Below are 25071 nucleotides of genomic sequence, written 5' to 3'. Positions count from 1 at the left end.
CGTGAATGGGAGCCAACTCTCTCCATCTGTATGTTGGTTAAAATTGTGGATTGACTGCATGTGTTGGGGAGGGGCAGTATGTCTGGGGGTGGGGCGGACACACGACATGCTCCTTCTGGGTAGTTGATCCATCTTTGCCCCCCTCCCTGCTCTCAGCTCTCACCTGTGGCTCCTAGAAGCTGTTGGCATGTGACAGCAGCCACAGCTCAGGAATGGCTTCATCTGGCTGGCTAAACCAGGTGAGGGTAGCTGATGAGTCTCGGTGAGTTAGGGACTTCCCCTGCACATGAAGACAGACCAATAAGTGAGTCCAATGGTCAAGAAGGCAGTTTCTGCATATGCTGTAGAGGGGAGTGGGGACCAGATGGGGCTCGTCAACCTGGAAAGAATGAAAACTCTGATCCTAGACCTCCCCTACCTTGCGACTACACTCACTTTGGAGTGAGAAAGGTTTTGGGAGCAAACCCCGAGGAAAAATCTGTACCTGCTGCTTTGTGGGACATCATCAGGAGAAGAAAAGCAATAAACCCTACACAAATCCGGAGTGGAGTCCTTAAGGTGGTTGGATGGCATTTTGTATGCCTCCTTCTGGCAACTCCTGCCGTCAAGCTGGTGCCAAATGTATTGCTTTCCTTTCCTTTGGACCACATCCATGAGGCCAAGAGGAAGGATCTTATTGTCTGGACAGTCCAGGACCTCCAGACACACTGCCCAGGCTTGCGCCCCAGAGAGAGAGATCGTTCAGTGAATGTGTTTGAAATGGTGCCATTCTTACTTCAAATTTTCAACCCATTGGCTCAGCTATACATGAACATTTTTATGTGGGTATATAGCAGAGGATACCTAAACTCAGTTAGGGTCATTTCCCCAAATAATTTGGCGTAAGGGAGCCTAGGTAGTTGCCATTGCTTCCAGTTGCTTCTGATGTATTCCAAGTTGCCACACGCACATCTGCTAAATGCTGGCCTCAGCTTCACAACTGATTTCTGACCCTTCTCTCCACCCCCCTCCACAGATCACAGCACAGCCTGGTGTGTCCTTAAATACTTCATTAGGGTGACAGAAGGGGAGGATGTGGTGCTGCCGTGCTTGATCGCTAACCCAGAATTGGCAAGCAATGTTACCCTGTGGACGGACTCGCGCAACATCTCCTCTGGATTCTCTTTCAGTGCTCAAGAGGGAATACGTATGCACAGAGTAAACATGAGTGATAAAAACTTCTATAAGTGCCGTGCCCTGGTGCAAGGACGGTGGGTGGATTCAGCAAAAATAGGCCTTATTGTTGAAGGTAGGTTTGCAGTTGCTCCTTCTACAGTGGCGCCACAACAGCAGCAGTGGTGGGGACCAGGGTGGGGTGAGGTATTTCTAAGTTGCTGGTGTAGTTATTCTGATAGCACAGTGCTCGAAGAGCTCGAAGAGCTTTGAACATTGGGTGAGGCTAAACTAGGGAGACTTCAAGGGCACGGTGCAACTTTCATGTCTGAGCAAGGATTTTATCGTCAATCCCTTCTTGCATCCAGACTCCACACTCTTTTCTTGCTGCATTGCACTGGACCCGTGCTAAAGGTGGGAGAAAAAAATTGGCTCAGTTCACATTTTAATACGAAATTAGCTAATCTGAATTGTCTGGAACAATGTATGGACCAAAACTTAGCTATCCATCAAAATTGGCACTTTTGCAAACACTGACTAGTGTGTCTGAGCATGCAGCTTTGTGCAACACACAATAAATGCAACAAATTATAGATAGTGGTGGCAAACCAACTCCTAGCAAGCAGTGGCAGAACTTCATAGAACAGCATAGCTGCTGCCACTCTGCTTATGCCAGCTGAAGTCGAAGGACACTGCATTTTTGCTTTGCCAGCTCTTAGGCAACAGGGCTGACTTTGAATTCATGGTTTAAAAAAGTGGGCCACACAGTCAAAAAATGATGGCACAAGCTTGTTATTTCACTTAGTCTGTAGCTAATCGGCATACTTCTTTTCTTTTTTGCTTGATTTAGCAAGCACCTTATCTGTCACAATTAAAACGAAAGATCATGTGAGACTACGAGGAGAACCTTTCAATATCACCTGCAGAATAAGTTCCCGCTCCTATTCCTATGAGGCAAAGTGGACCTATCCTTCCACTGCAAATGTAAGTCATTTTTAAAAGGTATTTAGTCAGAACTGTCTGTTATGGCTGAAGCAGCAAAGACCTGGGATAACAGAGAGATTTGGTGGCACGGGCTAATTGATGCACGACTTTAAACTGGATGTCATATGTAGCCCTGCTGATCTGGTCTTTGCTGAGCATGAACCTTAGAGTTTTATGGAACTGAACTCACAGTTGAGTCTGTGGAGTGGTGAAGGCTTTCTTGAAGGATGGAGTAGGGTCAGCCATGCTAAATGAGGTGGTGGTACACCTTCTACTCCAAAAGCTCTCTCTAGACACAAAAGTGTATGGTCATTATTACCTAGTTATGAATATCCCCTTTTGTGGCGATTAGGTTCAGGTGCACTTGGAAGAAGCTAGTTATCTAGACCAGAGCTTTCCAAGCTGCGTGTCCTGACACATTAGTGTGTCGGCTGCAGTGTGTTGCATGAATGCTCCCCACACTCCTCCCAGGGCTGGAAAGGGAGCGGGCAGCCCACCGGTTTTTCTAGTAACACAGAATTACTGTGTCACAAAATGATTCATGTCTATAAAGTGTGTCACCAACATGAAAAGTTTGGCAAGCACTGATCTAGATCATTTTCAGGTTGTATTCAGACTTAGACTTTGCACCAAAGTCGCTTTGGCTGTCCTGATTGATCAAGTGCATTGGGAGAAGGATATTTGTGTGTGTGTGTGTGTGTGTGTGTGTGTGTGTGTGTGTGTACACACACGTGCATGTGTGCAATCCTGCTCCACCTCCTTGCTTTCTCAGTAGATGTTGATACCATCAAAACATGCTATCCTCCTGCTAGACCAGCTCTCGGGGTTGGAAGTTGGGGCACAGTATCACTATGGTTGTGTTCCTACCTACAAGGCCGAGACAGTAGTAATGGGAAATTTCTGCTCAGCCCCTTGGCAGTTGTGCTGTGGGGTCCTGCAGGGATCCATTCCCCCACCCCCCATAATATTTAACAACTGTATGAAACTTTTGGTGTCAGCCATTTGGGGAAGTTGAATTTGCTTGTGCACTTATTTAGGTGAATACTGCCCACAGTTTCATATGCCATTGCCATTCTCTAGGAGCAGGCATAAGCACAAATAAATACCCTACTGTGTATATTTACTTTATGATTTAGGTCTAATCCTTTGGGTGATGATGGAGCAACACTGGGTCTAGGATGGGCTCTAATGAAATTGGATGAATTAAAGTGAGGATGGTGATAACTAAAACAATGACTTGTCTGCAAAATGTGTCATCATTTCTAACTTTCCTGGCTTACAGGTCAACTTGTTTCCAGTGGAAGATTATAATGTGACCTCTAGAAAATACTTCACAGACCATACCCTGTCCATTCCAGCAGTACAGTTAGAAGACACTGGGGAATATACTTGCTTGGGAACCAATTCCGCAGGAACTAGTAACTCTTCAGCCACCCTCCAGGTGATAGGTGAGCAAGTCTTGATGTACACAGCCTGGGGAAATGAGCCTTGGGATCCTGCTTTTCCCCACTGAGGTTTCACCAGGAATCAAACTGGGATCCCAATTTAGTAATGGAGCTATCATCCTTCACTTAACACAATGAAAGCAGCAATGCATTAAAAGAATTTCATAGAATGTTTCTCAGGGCCTTGAGAAAGTCTTGAGAAAATCTGTTTGATGTCCTAGTCTCTTGATGAAGGAGATGAAGTACAAGGGCAGAAATTATTACGTTTTTCAGGATGCGCAATGTTATAAGGAGCAGAAATAAGTTTGTTAATGAATTCAGAGAGACACACAATGGTAGAATCACAACCTCCCCCGCCCCTTTTATTTAAAATTTCTATTTTCCTTTTAAAATCCTGGTTAATTAATCAATATAACGACTTGCAGCATTTTTTCAGACTAAATGTAGCATATTCTCTGTACCCCCTAAAAACTCATTGTGGTCATTCTAAGTTACCCAAGTTTTTGTAAGCAGACTTTTTTAAAATTAGACTGCAAAACAGCCGATTTTTCCAAGTCTCATATTTCCATTCATTGTTAATCACAGCTTCCCCTTCTATGGTACTTCAACTGCAACCTAATTCTCTGTATTTTTACTCCATGGGTTCTATATTTTCTGCTCCTACCAATTTGTTCGCAGCAGCACTCAAGACATCCGTGATGGATCACACTTATTCACTCATTTGCCACCAACTTTTAAAGTTACTGATATGCCCCACAATAAATCAAATGCTGCAAAGCTTGTTCATATCTAATGGGCCCAGTTCTCAACATCATTCACAACCCAGCAGCCCAACCATACAGCTCACCCAGTTTTAATACGAAAACAAACCTCAGTCAAGGGAGGTGTGTGTTGACCCTTCCTACAGGTTTTATCTGGGCAAAGGTTTCTGATTCCTGCATGGTAGAGGGTTGGACTAGATGACCCTCTGTTTCCCTTCCAACTCTACAATTCTATGACTTTGTGATCATTGCACACTTAGTCTGGTGATAATGCACACATTTAAATGAGTGCCTAAGCTGGGCTTTGTTTCAGGAAGCATTTAAGAAAGGAGCATTTGGGTTAACGTGAGAACAATGGATTCAATACATAACCCAACTATGTCCCCAAGTTCACTGCTCCCCATCAGATTTCTAGGTGAAACACCACCACAATTTCCTACAGACAATAACTCTGTCCTTTTGATGTCCTTTTGACTTCAATATTGCAGGCTTAATTCACCCATCTTAAGCTCTCATCCAGGCAGAAGACAAAAGGATGAATCATCTTCTTGCCTTTCTGGTCCATCATTTATGCCTTCCTGGACCATCTTCACTTCCACTGAGACCCATACATGAATATCACAGGTTATATGTGGCCTGGGGAGAAGCATGGCTTAGGGAGAGTCCCAGACAAGGAAGCCTGTAAGACCACATTTAGCCCATGGGCCTATGCTTCTTCATCCCTGCATTAAGCAATTTGCTTATGGCATTGGAAGGCTGCTGCTTTGCTATGTGGAAGTCCAATTACTGTGATTATTCAAGTTGCCAAATTCCATGTGGGTATCACAAGGGAAAAACCACACTGATCCTAGTTGTGTCCCAACCTTTTCTCCTAGGAGAAAGGTTTAAAAAAAAAAATTAAAAAAAGAATTCCTCTGTGCAACATCTTCATTCATTCATTTTCTTTTCAGAGAGTGGCTATGTGCATTTGTCCACCATACAGAACAGAAGCCAAGAGACAAATTTGCACAGCAGCCTGAACCTGCACGTGCTCATTGAGGCTTATCCTAGACCTCACACACAGAGATGGACATACATGAACCCATCAAGGAGCTCCAAGAATTTCACACTCAATATGGAAATGACTTCTGGCAACAACAGGTAAGAAAGAATGTGCCTCCTCTTTCCTAAATGACTTTCCAAACTATAAATTAATTGCATGAGGGATGCACAGAACTCCTCCATTGGCCAAGCTTGCTGGGGCTGATGAGAGTTGTAGCTCTATCATCTCGAGGACCAAAAGTTTCTCACACTTGATCTAAGGTATGATATGAGCAATGCCCTCTTTCTTGCTCCTACATAGACTATTTATGAAATCTAACAACACCTGTCCATAGATAATGCAAAATTATCTCTGGCCTCTATTTGAGAGGCTTCCATTCTGATTGCTTCTGAAAGGACCTTGCCCTGTGCATTTGTTCTTTTTTTTGTGAAAGGTACAACAATACGCTCAAACTGAACAGGATGGAGGAAAAGAATGGTGGAATATACACATTTTTTGCAGATAATGGTGAAGCCAACGCATCCATCACCTTCAACGTTTCAGTGAAAAGTAAGTGTTCCATCCACCACAGTTAATCCAATGTTATGTCTATGTTGAGAAGGAACAGCAGAACATTCAGTCTCAACCAACAAGCTAAAGTGAAGGATGCAGGTGACCTTTCTGCTCTTTCTGCTCTTCCATTTGGATCCCTTCCAATCGGGATTCAGGCCTCATCATGGGACTGAAACTGCCTTGGTCGCGCTGGTTGATGATCTCCGGCGAGCTAGGGACAAAGGTGAGAGTTGTTTCCTAGTTCTGCTGGATCTCTCAGCGGCCTTTGATACAATCGACCATAACATCCTTCTGGACCGTCTAGAGGGGCTGGGAGCTGGGGGCACTGTTATACAGTGGTTTCGCTCCTTCCTCCTGGGCCGTGTTCAGAAAGTTGTGGTGGGGGATGAGTGTTCAGACCCCTGGGCCCTCACTTGTGGGGTGCCTCAGGGTTCCGTCCTCTCCCCCATGCTTTTTAACATCTATATGAAGCCACTGGGAGAGATCATCAGGGGGTTTGGACTGGGTGTCCATCAATATGCAGATGATACCCAGCTCTACCTCTCTTTCAAATCAGAACCAGTGAAGGCGGTGAAGGTCCTGTGTGAGTGCCTGGAGGCGGTTGGAGGATGGATGGCGGCTAATGGATTGAGGTTGAATCCTGACAAGACAGAAGTACTGTTTTTGGGGGACAGGGGGAGGGCTGGTGTGGAGGACTCCCTGGTCCTGAATGGGGTAACTGTGCCCCTGAAGGACCAGGTGCGCAGCCTGGGAGTCATTTTGGACTCACAGCTGTCCATGGAGGCGCAGGTCAATTCTGTATCCAGGGCAGCTGTCTACCAACTCCACCTGGTACGCAGGCTGAGACCCTACCTGCCAGAGTGGTGCATGCTCTAGTTATCTCCCGCTTGGACTACTGCAATGCGCTCTACGTGGGGCTACCTTTGAAGGTGACTCGGAAACTACAACTAATCCAGAATGCGGCAGCTAGACTGGTGACTGGGGGCAGCCGCCGAGACCACATAACACCGGTCTTGAAAGACCTACATTGGCTCCCAGTACGTTTCCGAGCACAATTCAAAGTGCTGGTGTTGACCTTTAAAGCCCTAAACGGCCTCGGCCCAGTATACCTGAAGGAGCGTCTCCACCCCCATCGTTCTGCCCGGACGCTGAGGTCCAGCGCCGAGGGCCTTCTGGCGGTTCCCTCATTACGAGAAGCAAAGCTACAGGGAACCAGGCAGAGGGCCTTCTCGGTAGTGGCACCCGCCTTGTGGAACGCCCTCCCATCAGATGTCAAAGCGATAAATAACTACCTGACATTCAGAAGACATCTTAAGGCAGCCCTGTTCAGGGAAGTTTTTAATCTGTGATATTTTAGTGTATTTCTGGTTTTTATGGAAGCCGCCCAGAGTGGCTGGGGAAACCCAGCCAGATGGGTGGGGTACAAATAATAAATTATTATTATTATTATTATTCCTGTAAGCAAATGTGATGTTCCAAAATAGCTATAATAATAAAATATACCAAAAGGAATTGTGATTGCAGTGAGACAACCACATACACTCAAAGCAGCCCCCAAGAATAGATCAAGTGATCCAGAGTGAAGTATAATTGCCAGAAGCAGCCTTTCCTAGTGGGAACTGGAATAATCCACACCAAAAGGAAAATATTGACTGTGCTTTTGCTTGGATAAAGTGGTGACCAGCTACAGAATCTCGTAACTTGAATCCATTGGTTCCTAACCTTCCGGAGCAGAAGAAAACAAGCTTGCTCTATCTTCCTTGTGGTGGCCCTTTAGATATTTGAAGATGGCTATCATATCTCTTTTCAAGTCTCCTCTCCGTCTCCTCAACAGACCAACTTCCTCAACTGTTCCTCTTAAGGCTTGTTTTCCAGACCCTTTATCATCTTGGTCTGCACGTGTTCCTGCTTGTTGATATCCTTCTCAGATTGTGGTGCCAGGTTTGGTCTGGCCAAAATAAAACATGGAGTGTATTCTAAGTACACTGCATAAGCAGGGCTGGGGTGGGATTGTAAATGTTAGAAGGTTCTATTACTTCCCTTGCTCTGGACACTATACTTCTGCTGACACAGCCTAGAATAGCATTTATTTATTTATTTATTTATTTGTTACTGCATCACACTGTTAACGCATGTTAAGCTTGTGGTCTACTAAGACCTCTAGATCCTTTCCCCCTGTACTACTGGCAAGCCAGGTGTGTCCCCTACATTATATTTGTGCAGCTGGTTATTCTTGCCTAATTTTAAAACCTCACACATTACCCTTACATGTTACCAACTTTCCCATACGCCAAGTTTCACTAGATATTATTTCATGATGCAATTTCTCATGTTGCCTATGTTAAGCATGGGGTGGAAAATGAAGACTGCATATGCATCATACATTTAAAGCGCCCCTCCCCCCAAGAATCCTGGGAATAGTAGTTTAGGTAAAAAGATAAAGGACCCCTGGACAGTTAAGTCCAGTTGAATTGGACTATGGGGTGTGGCGCTCATCTCTGCTTTCAGGCCGAGGGAGCTGGCGTTTGTCCGCAGGCAGCTTTTCCAGGTCATGTGCAGGTATACAAATGGCTGCTCTACCTAACAGCTCTTTTGCTTTTGCTATTCAGCTCCCCCTACAGCTAAACTGATGGACAACAGCTCCGGCAGCCTTTGGTGCGAAGCCAGTGGTTATCCTGCTCCACACATTGAGTGGTATAAATTGCCTCGCAATCTTCATCCAGACAGGTGAGATAAGTTATAGCATTCCCTGCAGTTTCCAGAAGTAACACTACTGAGTTCACTAGGGAAGTTTTTAATCTTTTATTGTGTTTTTAAATATCCTGTTGGAAGCTGCCCAGAGTGGCTGGGAAGGCTCTCCCAGATGGGTAGGGTATAAGTAATAAATTCTTCTTCTTCTTCTTCTTCTTCTTCTTCTTCTTCTTCTTCTTCTTCTTCTTCTTCTTTATTTATTTATTGGGCCTGTCCCATGTAAATGCTGCACTGATCCTAAGGTCAAAGGCCTGGCAGTCCAGTGAATCTACCTGAACACAACTCAATCCTTCATAGAGCAGAATTTAGAAGCTGATAAATAAAGTAACAGATAAAGCAGACAAAATTCTATGAGCATATGGGGTCACAAAGAGTTGGACACGACTAAACGACTAAACAACAACAACATTAATATCCATCATCTTTGGCTGTCCGGCAGATGTGACCAAGGTGGAATGCTGCTTATGAAAGACACCAGCCCAGAGATAATGCATGAAATTCCCTTCGGAAGAGTAACATCGAAGAGCACCCTCAAAATTGATGAGATGCTGGACAACGTGACATACTGCTGCCTAGCAGTTAATAACATGGGGAATGGATCCAGTTTCGGTCCATTGGTTCGGTACATAGGTGAGACAAATCTGATCATCTTGTTCACTAAGAACTAGCTTTTTACCTTTCATCTCACTAAATCCTGGTTGTGGATGCATTTATGCTAATATAAAGGGGGCTCCTATGTGATTCTGTCCCTTGGGGTTGGCCTGGCACCAGCATTGTACATCGTTTGGCCCCAGGCCTTTCCCCTCTGACAGGCATTTCAAGTACCTCTGGAACAGATGGCTGAATTTGCTGCTTGATAATTCCACTGTTTTAATTTAATGTGCTTTGTCATTTTTTAATTGTATTCTTGCTATCTGTCCTGAGATCATCTATATTGAAGCATGGGAAAGAAATTACATAAAGAAACAAGCAAGCAAACAAATGTCAGAAATGTTGTGCAAGTGTGTGCACCTATACATCCATACATACTCATTCTGCCCGAGCTGGAGCAAGCCACAGGACTTTGGATGTGGCAGTGGTTCTGCTGCGCCTTTTCATTCTGCTGCTCCTAGTTAGGGGGTGGGATTGCTCTGTAAATCGGCTTTGCTATCACTGGATATCTGTGTCTGTTTTTTATAGCAAAGCAGGGAGGAAGCCAGATATCTCTCTTGTTCTAATGTTGTGTTTGATCTGATAGCATGGTTCTCCTGAATGTTCAGGAACGACTGATGCACTACAAACTTTTGTTTTCTTTCCCTCCTGCAGCATCTGAACCCCTGAGTGAATTCCCCAAACCAATTCTTATTGCATGTGGTGGGACGATGTTTTTCCTGCTTCTGTGTATCATCTTCCTATTCTACAAGTATAAACAGGTCAGATGGGTGTTCGTGGTCTGTGTGGAAAGAAAAGTAGCCAGGGAAGAGGTCCAGAGGTTGAAAGCAGCTCTACTGCTGTCACTTCTCATGTCTAAAATGGCTCTCTCTCACAATGCAGTACAGGAGAAGACCCTGCTGATGGAAAGATTTTTTAAACCTTAGTGTCATAGTGGCATAAAAACATTCCAAGCTTAATTGGGCATATTGACCCAATTAAACCAAATACAGCCTTCCAACCCACCCAAATTTGACAAAACTGTATCCTTAATCAAACTGGGACTGTATGCCATGTGTTTGATTTTAGTATGGAGGCCTCATTTAGTAAAATTCATGGGCCTCTTCAAACTTATAACAGTTGCAACATCTATGGAGGAGGCTGCTGGGAGTTTAGCAGGCCAATCCTATGTATGTCTAGTTGACATTTAAGACCCACTAAATTCAGTGAGACGTATTTTCCAGATAATATGTTGAAGTGCTAAAATGCTATTGAACAATGCTTTTCTGATGCATGGATAATTTTTCCTTGCAGAAACCAAAGTACCAAGTCCGTTGGAAGATCATTGAGGCCTGTGAGGGAAACAATTACACTTTTATTGATCCCACCCAGCTTCCTTACAATGAGAAGTGGGAATTTCCCAGAAACAACCTGCAATTTGGTGAGGAGCAATCCTTGTACACTTGCTCTGGTAGTAGTAAGTCATTCTGTTTATCTACATTTGTGGAAGGTCCAAATTATTAAACTGATTCACAGCAGTTGCATAATACTATCCTGCTTATATGAAGGACTGCACAATTTCCCCCCTCATCATAATTCTTGGGATTTTGCAGAATGAGCATCCCATAGCAACTACTGACTCAATGGAAAAGGACTCAATGAAAAGATCAGAAAAATCAGAAGCGGAGAAATCAGGGCTACAAATAACAAAGAAATGACATTGAACTGTGCAAGGCACAGAAACTGCTCCTGTTGTTGACTGCAAACCTTCTCATAGCCTTCTGTGGCTTATTGAACTTTAGGAGATATTACTTGTCTGCTCTCAAGGATATGTGCATGTGGGACAGGCCGGGACACACGCACACGCAATGATCACTGAATCAGTATCAAAAATCCTCCTCCTGATTCTGTTATGCTTCTAAACACCATGTTTGCTTTCATAGGAAAGACCCTTGGAGCTGGAGCTTTTGGAAAGGTGGTTGAGGCCACTGCTTTTGGACTTGGGAAGGAAGATTCTGTCCTGAAGGTGGCTGTGAAAATGCTCAAATGTAAGTGCTGGTTAAAGCAGTTCTTCGCCAGTGCTCACTAGCTAATAATCATTCTAAAGGCCTGCAAATTGAAAACCAGCTCCAGTATTGGAATAAATTGGGGGTGATATAAGTAAGGAGCAAGAAGCAAGTCCTTCTCTATCTGTATACTTATATTTAAGTACTGAACATACTGATCCTAGGTGACTAGCTGGGATGGGGGGTATCAATTCAATGTGCATTTATAGGTGAACTTAACCTAATACATACTTTATGAAGCAATGTGAAACACAGCCACTTTTTGAAGTGTGCACTTATCTTAATTTCGCAATGTAGTTCTCCAGCCAAGTAATGTACACGAAAGTGATTATATTCTATGTATATGCATATAAATGCATATATTAATGAAAACAACATACAAAAATGCATTATATTATGGAAACCTGCCTTGCAAAAGAAGAGTATACATTAGGCAAAGTTGCTTTTGAAAAATGTGTGTACAACAGGAGAAATTTACACAAAAACGCTGTGCATTTTCACAAGAACCTGCATAAAGGTTTGCATACAACTAGTTTCATTTCTGGTTTCAGCAACAGCACATACTGATGAGCAAGAAGCCCTCATGTCAGAACTGAAGATCATGAGCCATTTAGGTCACCATGACAACATCGTCAACCTGCTGGGAGCATGTACACATGGAGGTAAGAAGGTGCCACTACAGTCCCCTCCATTCTCGTTCCTATGGTTTCATTCTTTTCAGCAACATTTCCCCATAATGGAAGAGTCATAGATTTTTAAGTCAGTATCACAATCATGACAAGAATAAACATTTCTGCTTTGAGAATGCTGGTTACAATACACAGTCTGTAGGAAATTAGAAGTGGCCTGAATTTACAGGAACTATATTTAGTTGGGATGGAGTGGCGGGAGGTAGACCTCATTTCACAATAGGTGTGCTATTCTCACTTTTTAATCTGCCATCATAGTGCTGCTTCAGACTACTTTCTCTTTGTCCTATTTCACCTGTTTCTGGTTTCATACCTGTCATTCCAACACCTGAAAGTGGAACTACACAGTCAGTAAAATCATGATGTGTAGTTTTTGCTATACTGTACCACTTTGGCTTGCAGGTAGAGGAACACATGCTTGAATTTTCCTGGTATAAAAGAATTTCAAAGAGATTTTTAAAGCAAAAAAACCATGCATGTCAGAGTTTTACATGAAGCTTCTCCAGGTGGCTTTCTATCTATAGGGAATCATTTTACACGAACAGAGCATTCAATTCCCCCTTCCCTCTCTGAAATGGTGCTGTCCAGCAAGAACCATGTCACGTGATTCTACTGATTACATAACTTGCCTTTGAGAGCAAAACTACACTTTACATTCCAGTTAGGAATTACTTTCCCCTGCTTGGTTTTCTGTTGTTTTTTAAACCCAGGTCAGTCTTGATAAACCACAATCCAGTCACAATCTGACTGCAGGAAAAGCAAGAGATAGTGTTGCTTAGCTCTTTCTCTTGTGAGACCTTTCTGCTCATAATTCCTTCTTCCAAGATGCTTGTCTACCTGCAGAAAAAAAGGCAGCTTGAATAGGTAATTTTGAGTGGTAAAGAAATCTGGAGGGAATGGGGTGATGCACATCCTGCTTTGCGTGAAAAACAATGTGGAAGCCCTGTGTGGCGCTGCTACAAAAACCAACATCCTTTAAACTGAAATAGTTAGTGTTGATCAGTCAGACTAAGCTGCTACCTAGCAGAAACAGAGTACAATGATGCCATTTTCTGATCAGGTTTATTTTTTTCTTTTTCAGGCCCTGTATTTGTCATCACTGAGTATTGTCCTTATGGGGACTTGCTGAATTTCCTGCGAAAGAAAGCAGAGTGTCTCATAATCCAGGATTTAACATTTGAGTCTTCTCTTGATAGCATGGCAGCAGACTATAAAAATATGTACCTTGGGAAGAAATACGTCCAGAGGTAAGAATTCAAACCAGTACAGATTCAACAGAGGGCTAAAACCCAACAGAATTAGGGCAAATTTCCAACCTAGCATACCTTTACAATACAGTCCTCATCTGAGAAGTCAATGAGAGCAATAGTAATTTTGCTAAGCTTTCATGACTGGGATTTGTACACAAGGTAATTAGCTCATGTTTCATATAGTGTGAGAGATAGTGGCTACATGATCTGAGCACTTCATTCTAGGAACCAGACAAAATGGCCAAGGGCCTCACATGTTTCGGTCCAATGGAATGGCCTACTCTATCTTTAAAAGGGCTTTGTGGCATGAAGGAAGTTGACCAGAAGGTTTAATTACAAATGGGAAGAGCTGGTACCCACATTCTTCAGCACCTTCCATCCCACATACGACTGCTCTCCCTTCTTGAAATGCCACAACACACATTTATATTTCTTGAGATAAGCTCAAGAAATATAGTGTTTCTTGGAAAGAGACAAAGGGATTGATGCCTCGTGCCAGGATGCCTGCCAATCATTCTTATTTTTCGCTTACATTCATGGGCTTTGTCCCACCCTAAACAAATTCCTCACACACTTACACCATTTCAAATAATGACATACTTAATATTATTAGCAATGTGTTAATATGCGAGGAAGTCCCTACAGCATTTTTTAAAGGACACTGAGAAAGCATTTGATAGAGTTGAGAAGCCCCATTTGAAGTTTTTAATAGATGGGGGGGGCAGTTTGTTATACGACTTTAAAGTTTTAATGCTGCATCTAAAGCTAAGTTCATGATGATAGTCAGCATCAATTGGACTGGAACTTAACATTACAGATTTGCACCTTTAGCGCTCCTCCATTATGTACATGATCTCTTATTCAGGATGCTAGATTTGATGCAGAGATTAGATTGTTAATAATTTTTTCTTTTTCTGTTTCCATTGATGCAGTGACAGTGGAATCGGTACCCAGTGTTTGGACAGTTATTTGGAAATGAAACCAGTAACAGCATCAGGCTCTATGCCACCAAACGGTAAATAAGCAAGGAATGATGCTTTCAGTTATTATTTCCAGAGGAGGTAGTTCCTGCTGCTGAGGTTTTCAGATTTTGCCAGTATTTTTATATGATGGTTTGTTTATTACATTAAAATAATAATAATAACAGAAGTGAGCTCAATGTAGCATCTCCTTTCTTTTCACAATAGCCCTTACAGGTTGGACTGAGAGATGTATAAAAATATCTGCTGACACCATCCAACATTGGCACATTTGTGTATTATCCCTGTGTTCATTGCATCCTAAACTAGACTTTGATTGTCCACTATTACAGCTGCCTGAATGTGCATAGTTTTCAGGATCACGACCCTTACAGCAACATATTGTGCCAAAATTCAAATAAATTAGCCAGAATGTAAATTATTATGGGGAACTACATTTTTAGATATGCAGCTTTTCATTAATCACCATGAAATCCTGTAAGGGCAGATTCTAATTTTATTTATTAAATTTGCGATTCTAAATGCAGAATTTGAACACCAATTAACAGAATGATACATTGCTTTTTGTAACTGGAACTCAGCTCCCATGTACAAAGATCACATGAGCAGCATTGCTAAGCGCATCTATGTGTTTAAAATAGGAATTGCAGCTCTTGCATGGAAAATAAATGCAAACAAATGCTCAGTCCATTCATATTTCCCACTTCAGTATATTCTGCAACCACAACTACATACATTATTACACAGGTTAGCATCATAAATGACATGTGCATAAATTTTGTACCGAACAAAGCAGTTCTATTAGTTGTAGGGACTGGGAACAGCTTGCACATATAATCCAATTGTATTGAACAAATAGAACTGGGCCACTAATTCTCTTCTTACTAGCAGACTTCCAGTTCAATCATAGTCAAAAGCAAGCTCATCCGAGTTCAGTGGGACTTAAATCTTAGGAAAGTGTTACAACCTTCATTGTACACTGGAAGTTTCAAATTCAAGTGATTGCTCTTTCCTTCCTCAAGATGCTTAACTGTTAACCATGGTTCAGTGTTATTGTTCCCATTTCTAGACTTCATTCATCTCCCTATATTGGAGATATGGTTCAGTTAGCTTGAACATTGACTTCATCCTGTGGTAGAGTTGCCCTTTGTTGATTAACATGAGTTTTCCCTATTCCAGGGAGGAGCTCAGTGTCAGGAGAGGACATGGACGGCCATCCTCTCGACCTGTATGACTTGCTGCATTTCTCCAACCAGGTGGCCCAAGGAATGGCTTTTCTTGCTTCAAAAAACGTGAGTGCAAGCTCCCCTGAACATAGTTCTCTTTAGAAAATATTTTCAGGATCAGTTATTCAGAAACCAAGGCGTCATTTTCCATTACTATGCAGGAAACTGACTTGCATACCAAACAATAGGCCTTGGCCCAACTTTTACTCTACATATGTGCAGCAGTTGGAACCCCACCCTGCTCTGTACATAAGTATATCCTGCATGCTACCCTTGAATAATGAACGCATGGCGCTGAAGCCTGAAAGAAACAAAAGAACACCCCCAAAGCCTAAGGCTTAGTTCTCAGTGAGGTGATAAGCCTGTGTCAAGGCTGTACCATTTCATACCGTTGGTAGGGGTTCACATGACTGAATGTTTCTCTATTAAAATAAATCCCATTTAACGCCCACCCACTGACTAAAAAAACACCAACTTACTAGTATGGCCGGGAGAAGGCTAAGTTCCCTTTCCCCCAGCAGCTAGTTTTCTGTGTGGAAGGTCCTTGTGAACTTGGAGGAACATTCAAATGTGTGAGGTAGCCTGAAGTGTTTCTTAGATTAAGAACCTGCTTTTGTACAGGAGAAATTTATTATTACAGCATCTTAAATATATTGTTGTTATTTTGCCTTTTTAATGAATTCCATATCAAACAAAACTTAAAACTAAAATGATGCTAACAGAAGAGGATCCCTAAAGTAAATAAGAAGTGGGATTGTTAACATAGCGAAAAATTATTCCTTAACTGACTTCCCATCCCCTTTCCATGGTTCCTCTTATCTCCTCTTTTTCTTGCATCGTCTTGGTTCACCCAATCACAACTACTTTTGTAAACTTAGGTTATTTCTTACACTGCTGGAAATCTTACCATTCTGCTAAGCCGATTGTTTGATTATAATACTTTTCCATATAGGCAATTAACAGTATCCAGTCCTCCTTAAATACTTATGGCTTTTGATAGAAAGGAATCCAGGTGTATGTGTATATCTCCCTATATGGTGAGGAACCATTTCTCTGCCCAGGGCTGATTTCTCATGGGGATCATCTGTCAGAAGGGAAAGATGCTGGCAAGTGGGGCACTCCTTCCCCTTTGATTTCCCCTCCTTGCCCCTTGCATGAAATTAGGGGAGGGAATTGATGCTTCCTACCCCAATCTGTACCTGTGTATACATATGGATGCTGTACAATAACATGAACTCTATTTTTCAGCTTCTTCAGTCCCCTCTTCTCCAACCAGCAGAAGTATTACCATTTTTAAACATATTTTTCTATCTGAATGTTCACATTTGTTTAGTGGTTTGAGCCCAAAGCTATAGATTTACAAGATTTAGGGTGTTCTTTATGCCTCCCATTCCAGGAATAAGGAACTGAAAGTGACGGTTGGGGCTTCTGACCCACCATGTTATAAATATAATTAGTGAGTGCAATCTCACTGGCTGCTCATCACAGCACAGATTGTACTGTGCTGTAGACACAGGCTTCCACAAAAGGGTACCTCCCTACCTTTTAAGCTTGTACAGCAAGGAAATTGTGTAAGAGCTATAGACTCCATATGTGGCATTCTATAGGTTGAAAAGGTTTTACAACCATTACAAAATTAATGCTGTTGGAGTGTTTAACCTTGACATTACAGGAAAGGGAAACATGGGCTATAATTATCCAATTACTTGGATGCCCTGAGCACTAAGACTATTTTAACCTAAATCAATGCAAATGATTATCAAGGCTGATTCAGGCATGACTACTTCTGTAGTGGCTTAATGAAATGGTTAGTTTTGTCATGTGCTCTATTCTTGGTGGAGGTGGCAGCAGTGTCTCACAACCATCTTTTACATGCTGTGTCCAAAGTACAGTGTCTTCCTACCTGTATCACCAATGGCTGGAAGCTCATACTAACTACTGGAGTTCCATAGGGGACCAGTGGAGTAAGAATAAGAAAGCCAAAACAAATACTCTAACCCACCTTTCTCCAAGCCTTAAGATATTTTTGGCAACAGCTCCCATCAGCCCTGGCTGTTGACTGTGCTGGCTGGAGCTTATGGAAGTTGTAGATCAAAACATCTGGAGGACGTAAAAGCAACTGTAGCCTCTAGTCTCACTAATCCAGCCCGGATGTCTGCATCGTGCTGCAGGTCACCAGGAGGAACAGGCACAAGCACAAATTGGGTTGAGTCCATCATGCTCAACCTGTATTTCTCTATGGCCGTATGTTGAAATAAGTCAGGAAGATCAAGAAAAACTGATAGGCCATTTCTTACCCTTGCTATCTGTTTAATATAGTGCATCCACAGAGATTTGGCAGCAAGAAATGTGCTAGTGGCTGATGGACGAGTGGCCAAGATCTGCGACTTTGGCCTGGCCAGAGACATCATGAATGATGCCAACTATGTTGTTAAAGGCAATGTAAGTAACGGGGATGGCAAATGTGCACTGGGTACACAGGAAACTGTTTTACAGTCAGACCATTGATTCCTCTATTGCTGACAGTAGCTTTCTGGGGTTTTGAACACTGATCTCTTCTGCCCTCACCTGGAAACGTTGGGGTCACAAACATGGGAAATTTTTGAGTATGTGTGTGTTCTTTGTCAGCGGGACAAGTGCTGCTGCATGTAAATTCTGGCAGAGGCTACTGAGCAAAATCTGGTGGAAAGCAGTGGCAAAAGATCTGTATATCACAGGCTGTTTCCTCTGTAAATAAAATATTTTTTTAATTCCAGGCTCGCCTGCCAGTGAAGTGGATGGCACCCGAGAGCATCTTTGAATGCGTCTACACAGTACAGAGCGATGTGTGGTCTTACGGCATCCTTCTCTGGGAGATATTCTCCCTAGGTAGGCAATGATGTGTTTCTCCGTCCCCAATTTTCTGTATGGAAAGGCTTTAGATCATAAATGGGGCTTGGGAGAAAGCATAATTTGAAAATTGGGTCATTGCCATAAGAAACCTCAGGCCTTTGGAGAAAGGTCATACTAGACTACTTAAAAGTTTGGCTGGCACCAGAAATTGGGGGATGACCTCAGGTACTTAACAGGGCCCAGATCCATAGAGAGCCAATGCCACCATCTTGGCTTTCACTTGATGTAGGGTCTGTCCTAGTCAGAGGCACTACATGCTACAGTACTTCTGAATTTTCCAGCAGAGTACTAAAATCGCTTCGATAACCCAAAGGCCTCTAGAGTTACACACCTACTACCCCAACTTTTCCTCCCTATTCACCAGCCATTGCTTCCTGCCAACCTAGCAGTTTGAAAGCACGTCAAAGTGCAAGTAGATAAATAGATACCACTCCAGCAGGAAGGTAAACGGCGTTTCCGTGCGCTGCTCTGGTTCACCAGAAGCGACTTAGTCATGCTGGCCACATGACCTGGAAGCTGTACACCGGCTTCCTTGGCCAATAAAACGAGATGAGCGCCGCAACCCCAGAGTCAGTCACGACTGGACCTAATGGTCAGGGGTCCCTTTACCTTTACCAAAATGGCTTCGATAACCCAAAGGCCTCTAGAGTTACACACCTACTCCCCTGACTTTTCCTCCCTATTCACCAGCCATTGCTTCAGTGCTCCCACACGGTTAGGGAGTTCACGTAGCATTGCCTTCAGCCTCTTAGATATTGACCTAAGAATCAGGAGCCAGTCCTGTAGGAAAGCAACATGAGCACAGCATGGTGACCGTAGAGTGTTGTGCTTTTTATCACTATAGGCAGGAGCCCTTATCCTGGCATGAAAGTGAACAGCAAGTTTTACAGCCTGGTAAAGCAAGGATACCATATGGGCAGACCTGAGTTTGCACCAGAGGATATGTAAGTAAACGGATTTCAGAAATCTCCACTGTAACTGGGCGACACACACAAGCATTACAAGGAAGCGACGGAAGTTCGTTCCAGAGTGTCGCTGACATTTTCTGTGATGAGCATACTGCATGTTGCTGCTGTAATTCCACCAAGGTGTTTCAGATGCATTTCAGAGCTCACAAAGTTGTGTTCGGTGACAGGCCAAGATTTAGGCACTTTAGTAACAAACATTCTTCTAGCCACATGAGAACTGCTTACCTGTGACTGGACTGCATGCATGGCAGAATGTCAGAAGTTACCCAACCATGTGGGCAGGGCTCCTTCAAGCGCTTCTCTTAAGGCTTAGTTTCCAGAGCCTTCATTAGGTTGGTTGCCCTTCTCTGCACACATTCCAGCTTGTTAACATCCTTCTTAAATTGTGGTGCCCAGAACTGGGCACAGTATTCCAGGTGTGGTCTGCCCAAGGCAGAATAGAGTGGTATTATTACTTCCCTTGATCTGAACAATATACTTCTGTTGTTGAATCCTAGAATAGCATTAGCTTTTTTTGCTGCTACATCACACTGTTGACTCATATTAAGCTTGTTAATCACAGCATCCTTTACTAAATGCTCACAGACCAACAGTTGAATTATTTGTTCTCTGGTATTGATGTCCGGCTCACCGGTCAGTAGTTACTTGGGGCTTCCTCCCCCCCCCCTTTGAAGATGGGGACATTTGCCTACCTCCAATCTGTAGGGACCTCACCTGTTCTCCAAGAATTCTCAAAGATAATAGATAAAGGCTCTGAAATTATATCCGCAAACTCCTTTAGTACCCTTGTATGCAGGTCATTAGGCCCTGGAGATTTGAAGTCATTTAAAGTAGTTAGGTGTTTCCTTAATACCTCTTTTCCTATCTTGGGCAGCAGCTCCCTCCTTACAACATTTATTCTGTTGTCACCAAGTCGGGCATCATTATAGGATCTGCATTTAGCCCTTGGGAATGATCACAGACTTGTAATTATTTCAGTTGCTTTTACACAGAATACCAGAAGTTGCTGCTGAATGTGTAATATGCAGACTCCTCCCCCCTCCAATCCAGGTACAACATCATGACTGCATGCTGGAACATGGAGCCCACTCAGCGGCCGACCTTCAGTCAGATTTCCACTTTCCTTCAGAAGCAACTGGATACCAGTAAGGAACAGGTGAGATGCTAAAATTACTAGTAAAAAAGCAAGGTGAAGGTAGTTCATACCTGAATGATCTGTTTTATTAGTAACTGTGTCTTTCCTTATATTTTCACATAAATGCATTTGTATTATGTCGGGTAGAAACTGCAGCACCCTAAAAATATTCTGGGATTTCTCATACTACTTCATTATTTGCAGAAAGATTGTTACCCCTCCCCCCCTTCCCCTCAAGGCATAGACTGAACTATATAAATTACACTGGCCACAGAATATAATCCAATTCCCACCCAGATTAGATTTAACCCAGTGACCTAATTGGTCAGGGATAAGGATCTTGTGGTCCTCCATTAATTGCTGGACTACCACTCCCAGTATCCCTGAGCATTGGCCATATTGGAGTCCAGCAACATCTGGAGAGCTGCAAGCTACTCATCTCTGATCTAGCTATTCTACACAGTCATAGAATCATAGAGTTGGGACCACATGGGTAATCTAATCCAATCCTCTGCAATGCGGGAATCTTTTGCCCAACATGGGGCTTAAACCCACATTCCTGAGATTAAAAGTCTTATGCTCTGCCGACTGAGCTATCCCAGCAAGTCAAGACTGTCATCAAATAGCAGAACAGGGGTGGGGAATAGGATGCAGCCAGCAGACCACATCCAGAAGAAGTGGCCCAACCCCCTCTGAGTGACTCTGTCAGGTGGGCAGGGCCACCCATTTGTGAGTCCCTTTACATCTTATGTCAGGGGACTGAAACTTCAGGCCACTGCTGCAAAGGAAGTTTCTCCCTTTCACTTGCGGCTTGCTGGGGGGTTGGGGAAGATTCCTGCAAATCCAGGAAAAGTGGCCACGCCAACCTCAGAAGTCTGCCAGGTCTAATCAGGTCTGTGAGAGTGGTTCCCCAGCTCCGTAGCAGAGTTCCCACATTGCTGAACATACACTAAAATGGCACTTGTCGCTGGCAAAATAAAAAAGGGATTAATGCCATGTTCAGGTGTTTGGAAACCATGATAATACATGAGAAGCTGTAGAAAGCAGCTGTCTCCCAGTGACCATTGCAGTCACCTTCCAACTCATGGACGGCAACTTGGTGAAGGGGTCCTTCCTTCACTGGCACAGCGACAGGGAGGTAGAGCCTAGCACACTCACCTCCTTACCACCTCAGTTGTTAACAGGCTTTCCAAATGGCTGAAGAGGGATCAAGAGGCATCAAATTGTTTAGGAGCTTCTGTTTTATTTATTTTAAATGCTGTATTTCCCTGAATGCAATTGTTAAGAAGGCTTTCTCTTCAGATTATATACTCCAGGCACTAAAGTTTGTGGGTTTTTTCCCCCCTTGCTATGAAGGGTTACACCAACTTACCAGCCAGCACAGAAGAAGACAGCGGATGTGAGCCTTCCAGCTATTGTGAAGATGAATCTTGTGACACTGGAGAGAGCATCCAACCCCTTCTGAACAGCAACAATTACCAGTTCTGTTAAAGGGTATACAACTGCACCCTACTTCTTGGTTCGATGTCAACTGAAATGTAGTTCTCACACAGCTATTCCTCTGGGAGCATTTCATACCAGAAAGCCAGATGTAACTGGTGGGCTGTAGCCTTGCATTGCACTGGCAGCAGACTTCAAGACATGAAGCATCACACATCTCTCCCCCCCCCCCCCCCCCCCGCTACTTGTAACTGGTTTCCAATTTTTATCGAGCTTAGCTTAGAGCATGCAGGAATCTTGGGCAGAATCATCGTATAAAGTCAGCAGATTGCCATAGCCTACTAAGCACCAGTCTTCATATAAGCGTGCTTGTAAGAGTGAGAGTGGGGAATGTGGACTTTAAAACAAAGTTTTCTATATCTCGTGTACCTTCCACTGCTCATCCATCAGTATATAAGTTTAGAATGGACTCCTTTCCCTATCTTGACTTCTTCCTGGGAAGGAATACCACCTTGATAAGATTAGTCAAAAGGAAATGGACAGATCCTATCCAATTTGACTCTGGCTCAGGGATTTTGCAATGGTCAGGGTGGGAAAAGAATCATAACCATTCCCCATCTGTGAAGTCACATCTCAAGAGGGGAAATGACCTCAGCTGGAAGACAGGTTCTCTCTATTTCTCCATGGATAAGAACTTCAAACAAGAAAGTAACAGCAACTCTTTCTCTCACTTGGGATTAAACTGTGATTTTTAGTAGTATAGCCAATCTATTAGCAAAGCTTTAGATTTAAAACACATTACTAATGAGTGACTTACAGTGCAGTTCTATACATGTCTATGCAGCTGTAATCAAGTTCCATGGGGCTTACTCCCGGGTAAGTCGATACAGGATTGCAACCTCTCTTGCTCAACTGATTTAAATGACTGCTTTTTGTTTTGGAGACATCAATATGTGAAAATTTAGTGCCACAAAATATGTGAAAATTTAGTGTCACAAAAAAGGGAGGGTATTTTGGCCAAGCCTTAGTCAATATTGTTTAATATTGGACCCAGAGATAATTGCAGCCATCATTGTAGCTGAATGTTTGATTGCTTAACCAGTTTTTATAGTTTTTAGAAACTGGTAATTTTTATTTGCCAATTTTTGGTTAATGGAGAGAAAACTCACAAGGCTTAATTCATTCTTACTTGGCAATTCAAATGAAACAAGAAGCCAAAAGGAGCAATAAGCTAGGGAATGTACTACATTAGGAATAATTTGCAACAGTATTAGAAAGCAAGTTATTAAATCTGTGATAGCAAGCATTGAAATAATAGAAACAATGTGAATGGCTTGGCATGCAACAGATCAACAAGACAGGAAATGACCGAGAATAGTACCTAAAGTCCCACTGATTTTAATGCGAGAGTTAAAAAATTGTGAAATGTTCTCCTTTAGGAAAGACTGGGTTTTATTAGTGACTGGAACGTACCAGTAGCTCATGAAGTCCCTACATTTACTACAGCAAACACAAATCACCATTGCTGGAGGCTTTGTCCTTAGGGACAAACAATACTAGTAAAATTAGAGAAAATAGAAAACAAAGCAAAATTAGAGCTCTCCAATTTTTGCATCTAAAACTTTGAGTTTCTAACATCATATATATAAAGGGCATTGCAGCAATAGAAAGTAACGTTTATTGAGGCAAACACTCAGCTCGACTGGTTGTAACCAATTGTTTTATTTTTCTGGATTTCATCTCTCTTTGGCATTGTTGCTGTTAGTTTATAACACTGAGATTTTATTGCATATTTGTTAATATGTAAGCTGCCCTGGGTGTTTTACACTGCAGGGTGGCATTAATGTGCTAAAATAAATTGTTGCAATGTATTAGTTTTTGGGTTACAAACGGGTAAGCAAATCTCAGGCAATTTTATATTAAGACTACTGTCGTTTGATATTTTTTCTGAAATATGAAAAAAAAAAATATTGTTAACCTGCTGCAGAATAGATGGGCAGTCTCATTTGAAGTATCTGACTCACATTCTCAACTAAGTCAACTGTAGCAAATGTGAATTTGTACTGCTTGCGTACACAAATTGTCATGACAACTGTTTTATGTATTATTTGTTATTTTAAAATACACTGCAGTTTTAAAAACCAAAACTAGAAAGGAGAAGCTTCATAATGGTTTTCACAATATTTTGCAAGCCACTGATTTGAGTTTTATGTAAAGGTTACTAGCTTTGCTAAGCAGCTATCTTTGAAGCCTTGTGTAAATGAAAAAGGAGCATCTCTCTTACTGGATAAGAACTAGCCAGACAGTTTTCCAGCACAAACCACCACCATTCAGTTGCTGCAAGATCACTTTTAAATAGTTAACTGCTATGTGTTGAGTTTCCAAATGAAACCATTCTTCCAAGTACATAAATCAGTATGTTCACATTTAACTGCCATTTAAAATAAAACAATTCAATTAAGCAAAGTAATTAGAACTCTTTAGTTGTTTACTTTTTTCCTAGGAGACAATACGATTTCTTCTATAAGTGCATTTTTAAATAATGTGTAATAAATAATAAATTGAGTTTGAGAATAGTTCTGATAGACCCCAAAAAAAACCATGCCTTAGCATGTACTTACTTATGAACCATGTAAAGTACAGGTTTCTTTAAAGACAAAGCAGGCACACAAATGCCCAATTCTACGAGATTCTGCACTAATTGAGCATTACCTAAAGCTTTAGGTAACATGTGCCCTTGCTGATCTCATCCAGTTAGAACTCTATTCTCTTCTCTCTGGTGTCCAATTAAACTGTTCTCTCTTCTTATTGGACATCAGCTACAAAGAAGTCTCCCAGCTACAAAATGGTAGGAGGGCTGAAGCAGACAACATGGGGGAGAGTGAAGAGAAACTTGGACTATGTCAGCACTGAAAATCTGCCCTGAAGGTGATTCAAGAAATTCCTCTGGTGCTCTGGTAGGTCTCTGAATGCCTTAGTGCTCACAGGTGCTGTGTCAGAACCTCAGCGCTAGAGTTTCAGATCAGGACTGTGGTGAGCCAGTTTAAAACCTTCATCTCAGCCATGAAGCTCATGTGGGTGACCTTGAGCCAGCCACTCATTCATCCT

At 42.5% G+C, this 25071-nt stretch overlaps 1 protein-coding gene across 1 annotated transcript in view; it reads left to right on the top strand.

The window, feature by feature from the left end:
• The window catches only part of CSF1R (colony stimulating factor 1 receptor), a 36029-nt gene extending 11596 nt beyond the window's left edge, over positions 1-24433 (top strand). The window contains exons 3-21 of the mRNA XM_081851381.1: positions 1016-1288; positions 2003-2136; positions 3419-3584; positions 5293-5482; positions 5818-5933; positions 8546-8663; positions 9127-9317; positions 9993-10099; positions 10632-10758; positions 11261-11365; positions 11935-12045; positions 13154-13319; positions 14255-14337; positions 15482-15594; positions 17848-17970; positions 18285-18396; positions 19265-19364; positions 20439-20544; positions 21880-24433. Coding sequence (XP_081707507.1) covers positions 1016-1288; positions 2003-2136; positions 3419-3584; positions 5293-5482; positions 5818-5933; positions 8546-8663; positions 9127-9317; positions 9993-10099; positions 10632-10758; positions 11261-11365; positions 11935-12045; positions 13154-13319; positions 14255-14337; positions 15482-15594; positions 17848-17970; positions 18285-18396; positions 19265-19364; positions 20439-20544; positions 21880-22014 — 2576 coding nt within the window. The 3' untranslated portion in view covers positions 22015-24433. The remainder of the gene's footprint in view (positions 1-1015; positions 1289-2002; positions 2137-3418; positions 3585-5292; positions 5483-5817; positions 5934-8545; positions 8664-9126; positions 9318-9992; positions 10100-10631; positions 10759-11260; positions 11366-11934; positions 12046-13153; positions 13320-14254; positions 14338-15481; positions 15595-17847; positions 17971-18284; positions 18397-19264; positions 19365-20438; positions 20545-21879) is intronic.
• Positions 24434-25071: the final 638 nt, after the last annotated feature.

This window comes from Podarcis erhardii (genome assembly GCF_964252035.2).
Source record: "Podarcis erhardii genome assembly, chromosome: 2".
Taxonomy (NCBI): domain Eukaryota; kingdom Metazoa; phylum Chordata; class Lepidosauria; order Squamata; family Lacertidae; genus Podarcis; species Podarcis erhardii.
The sequence above is the reverse complement of the archived record's forward strand: the minus strand, read 5'-3'. Positions and strand labels throughout refer to the sequence as shown.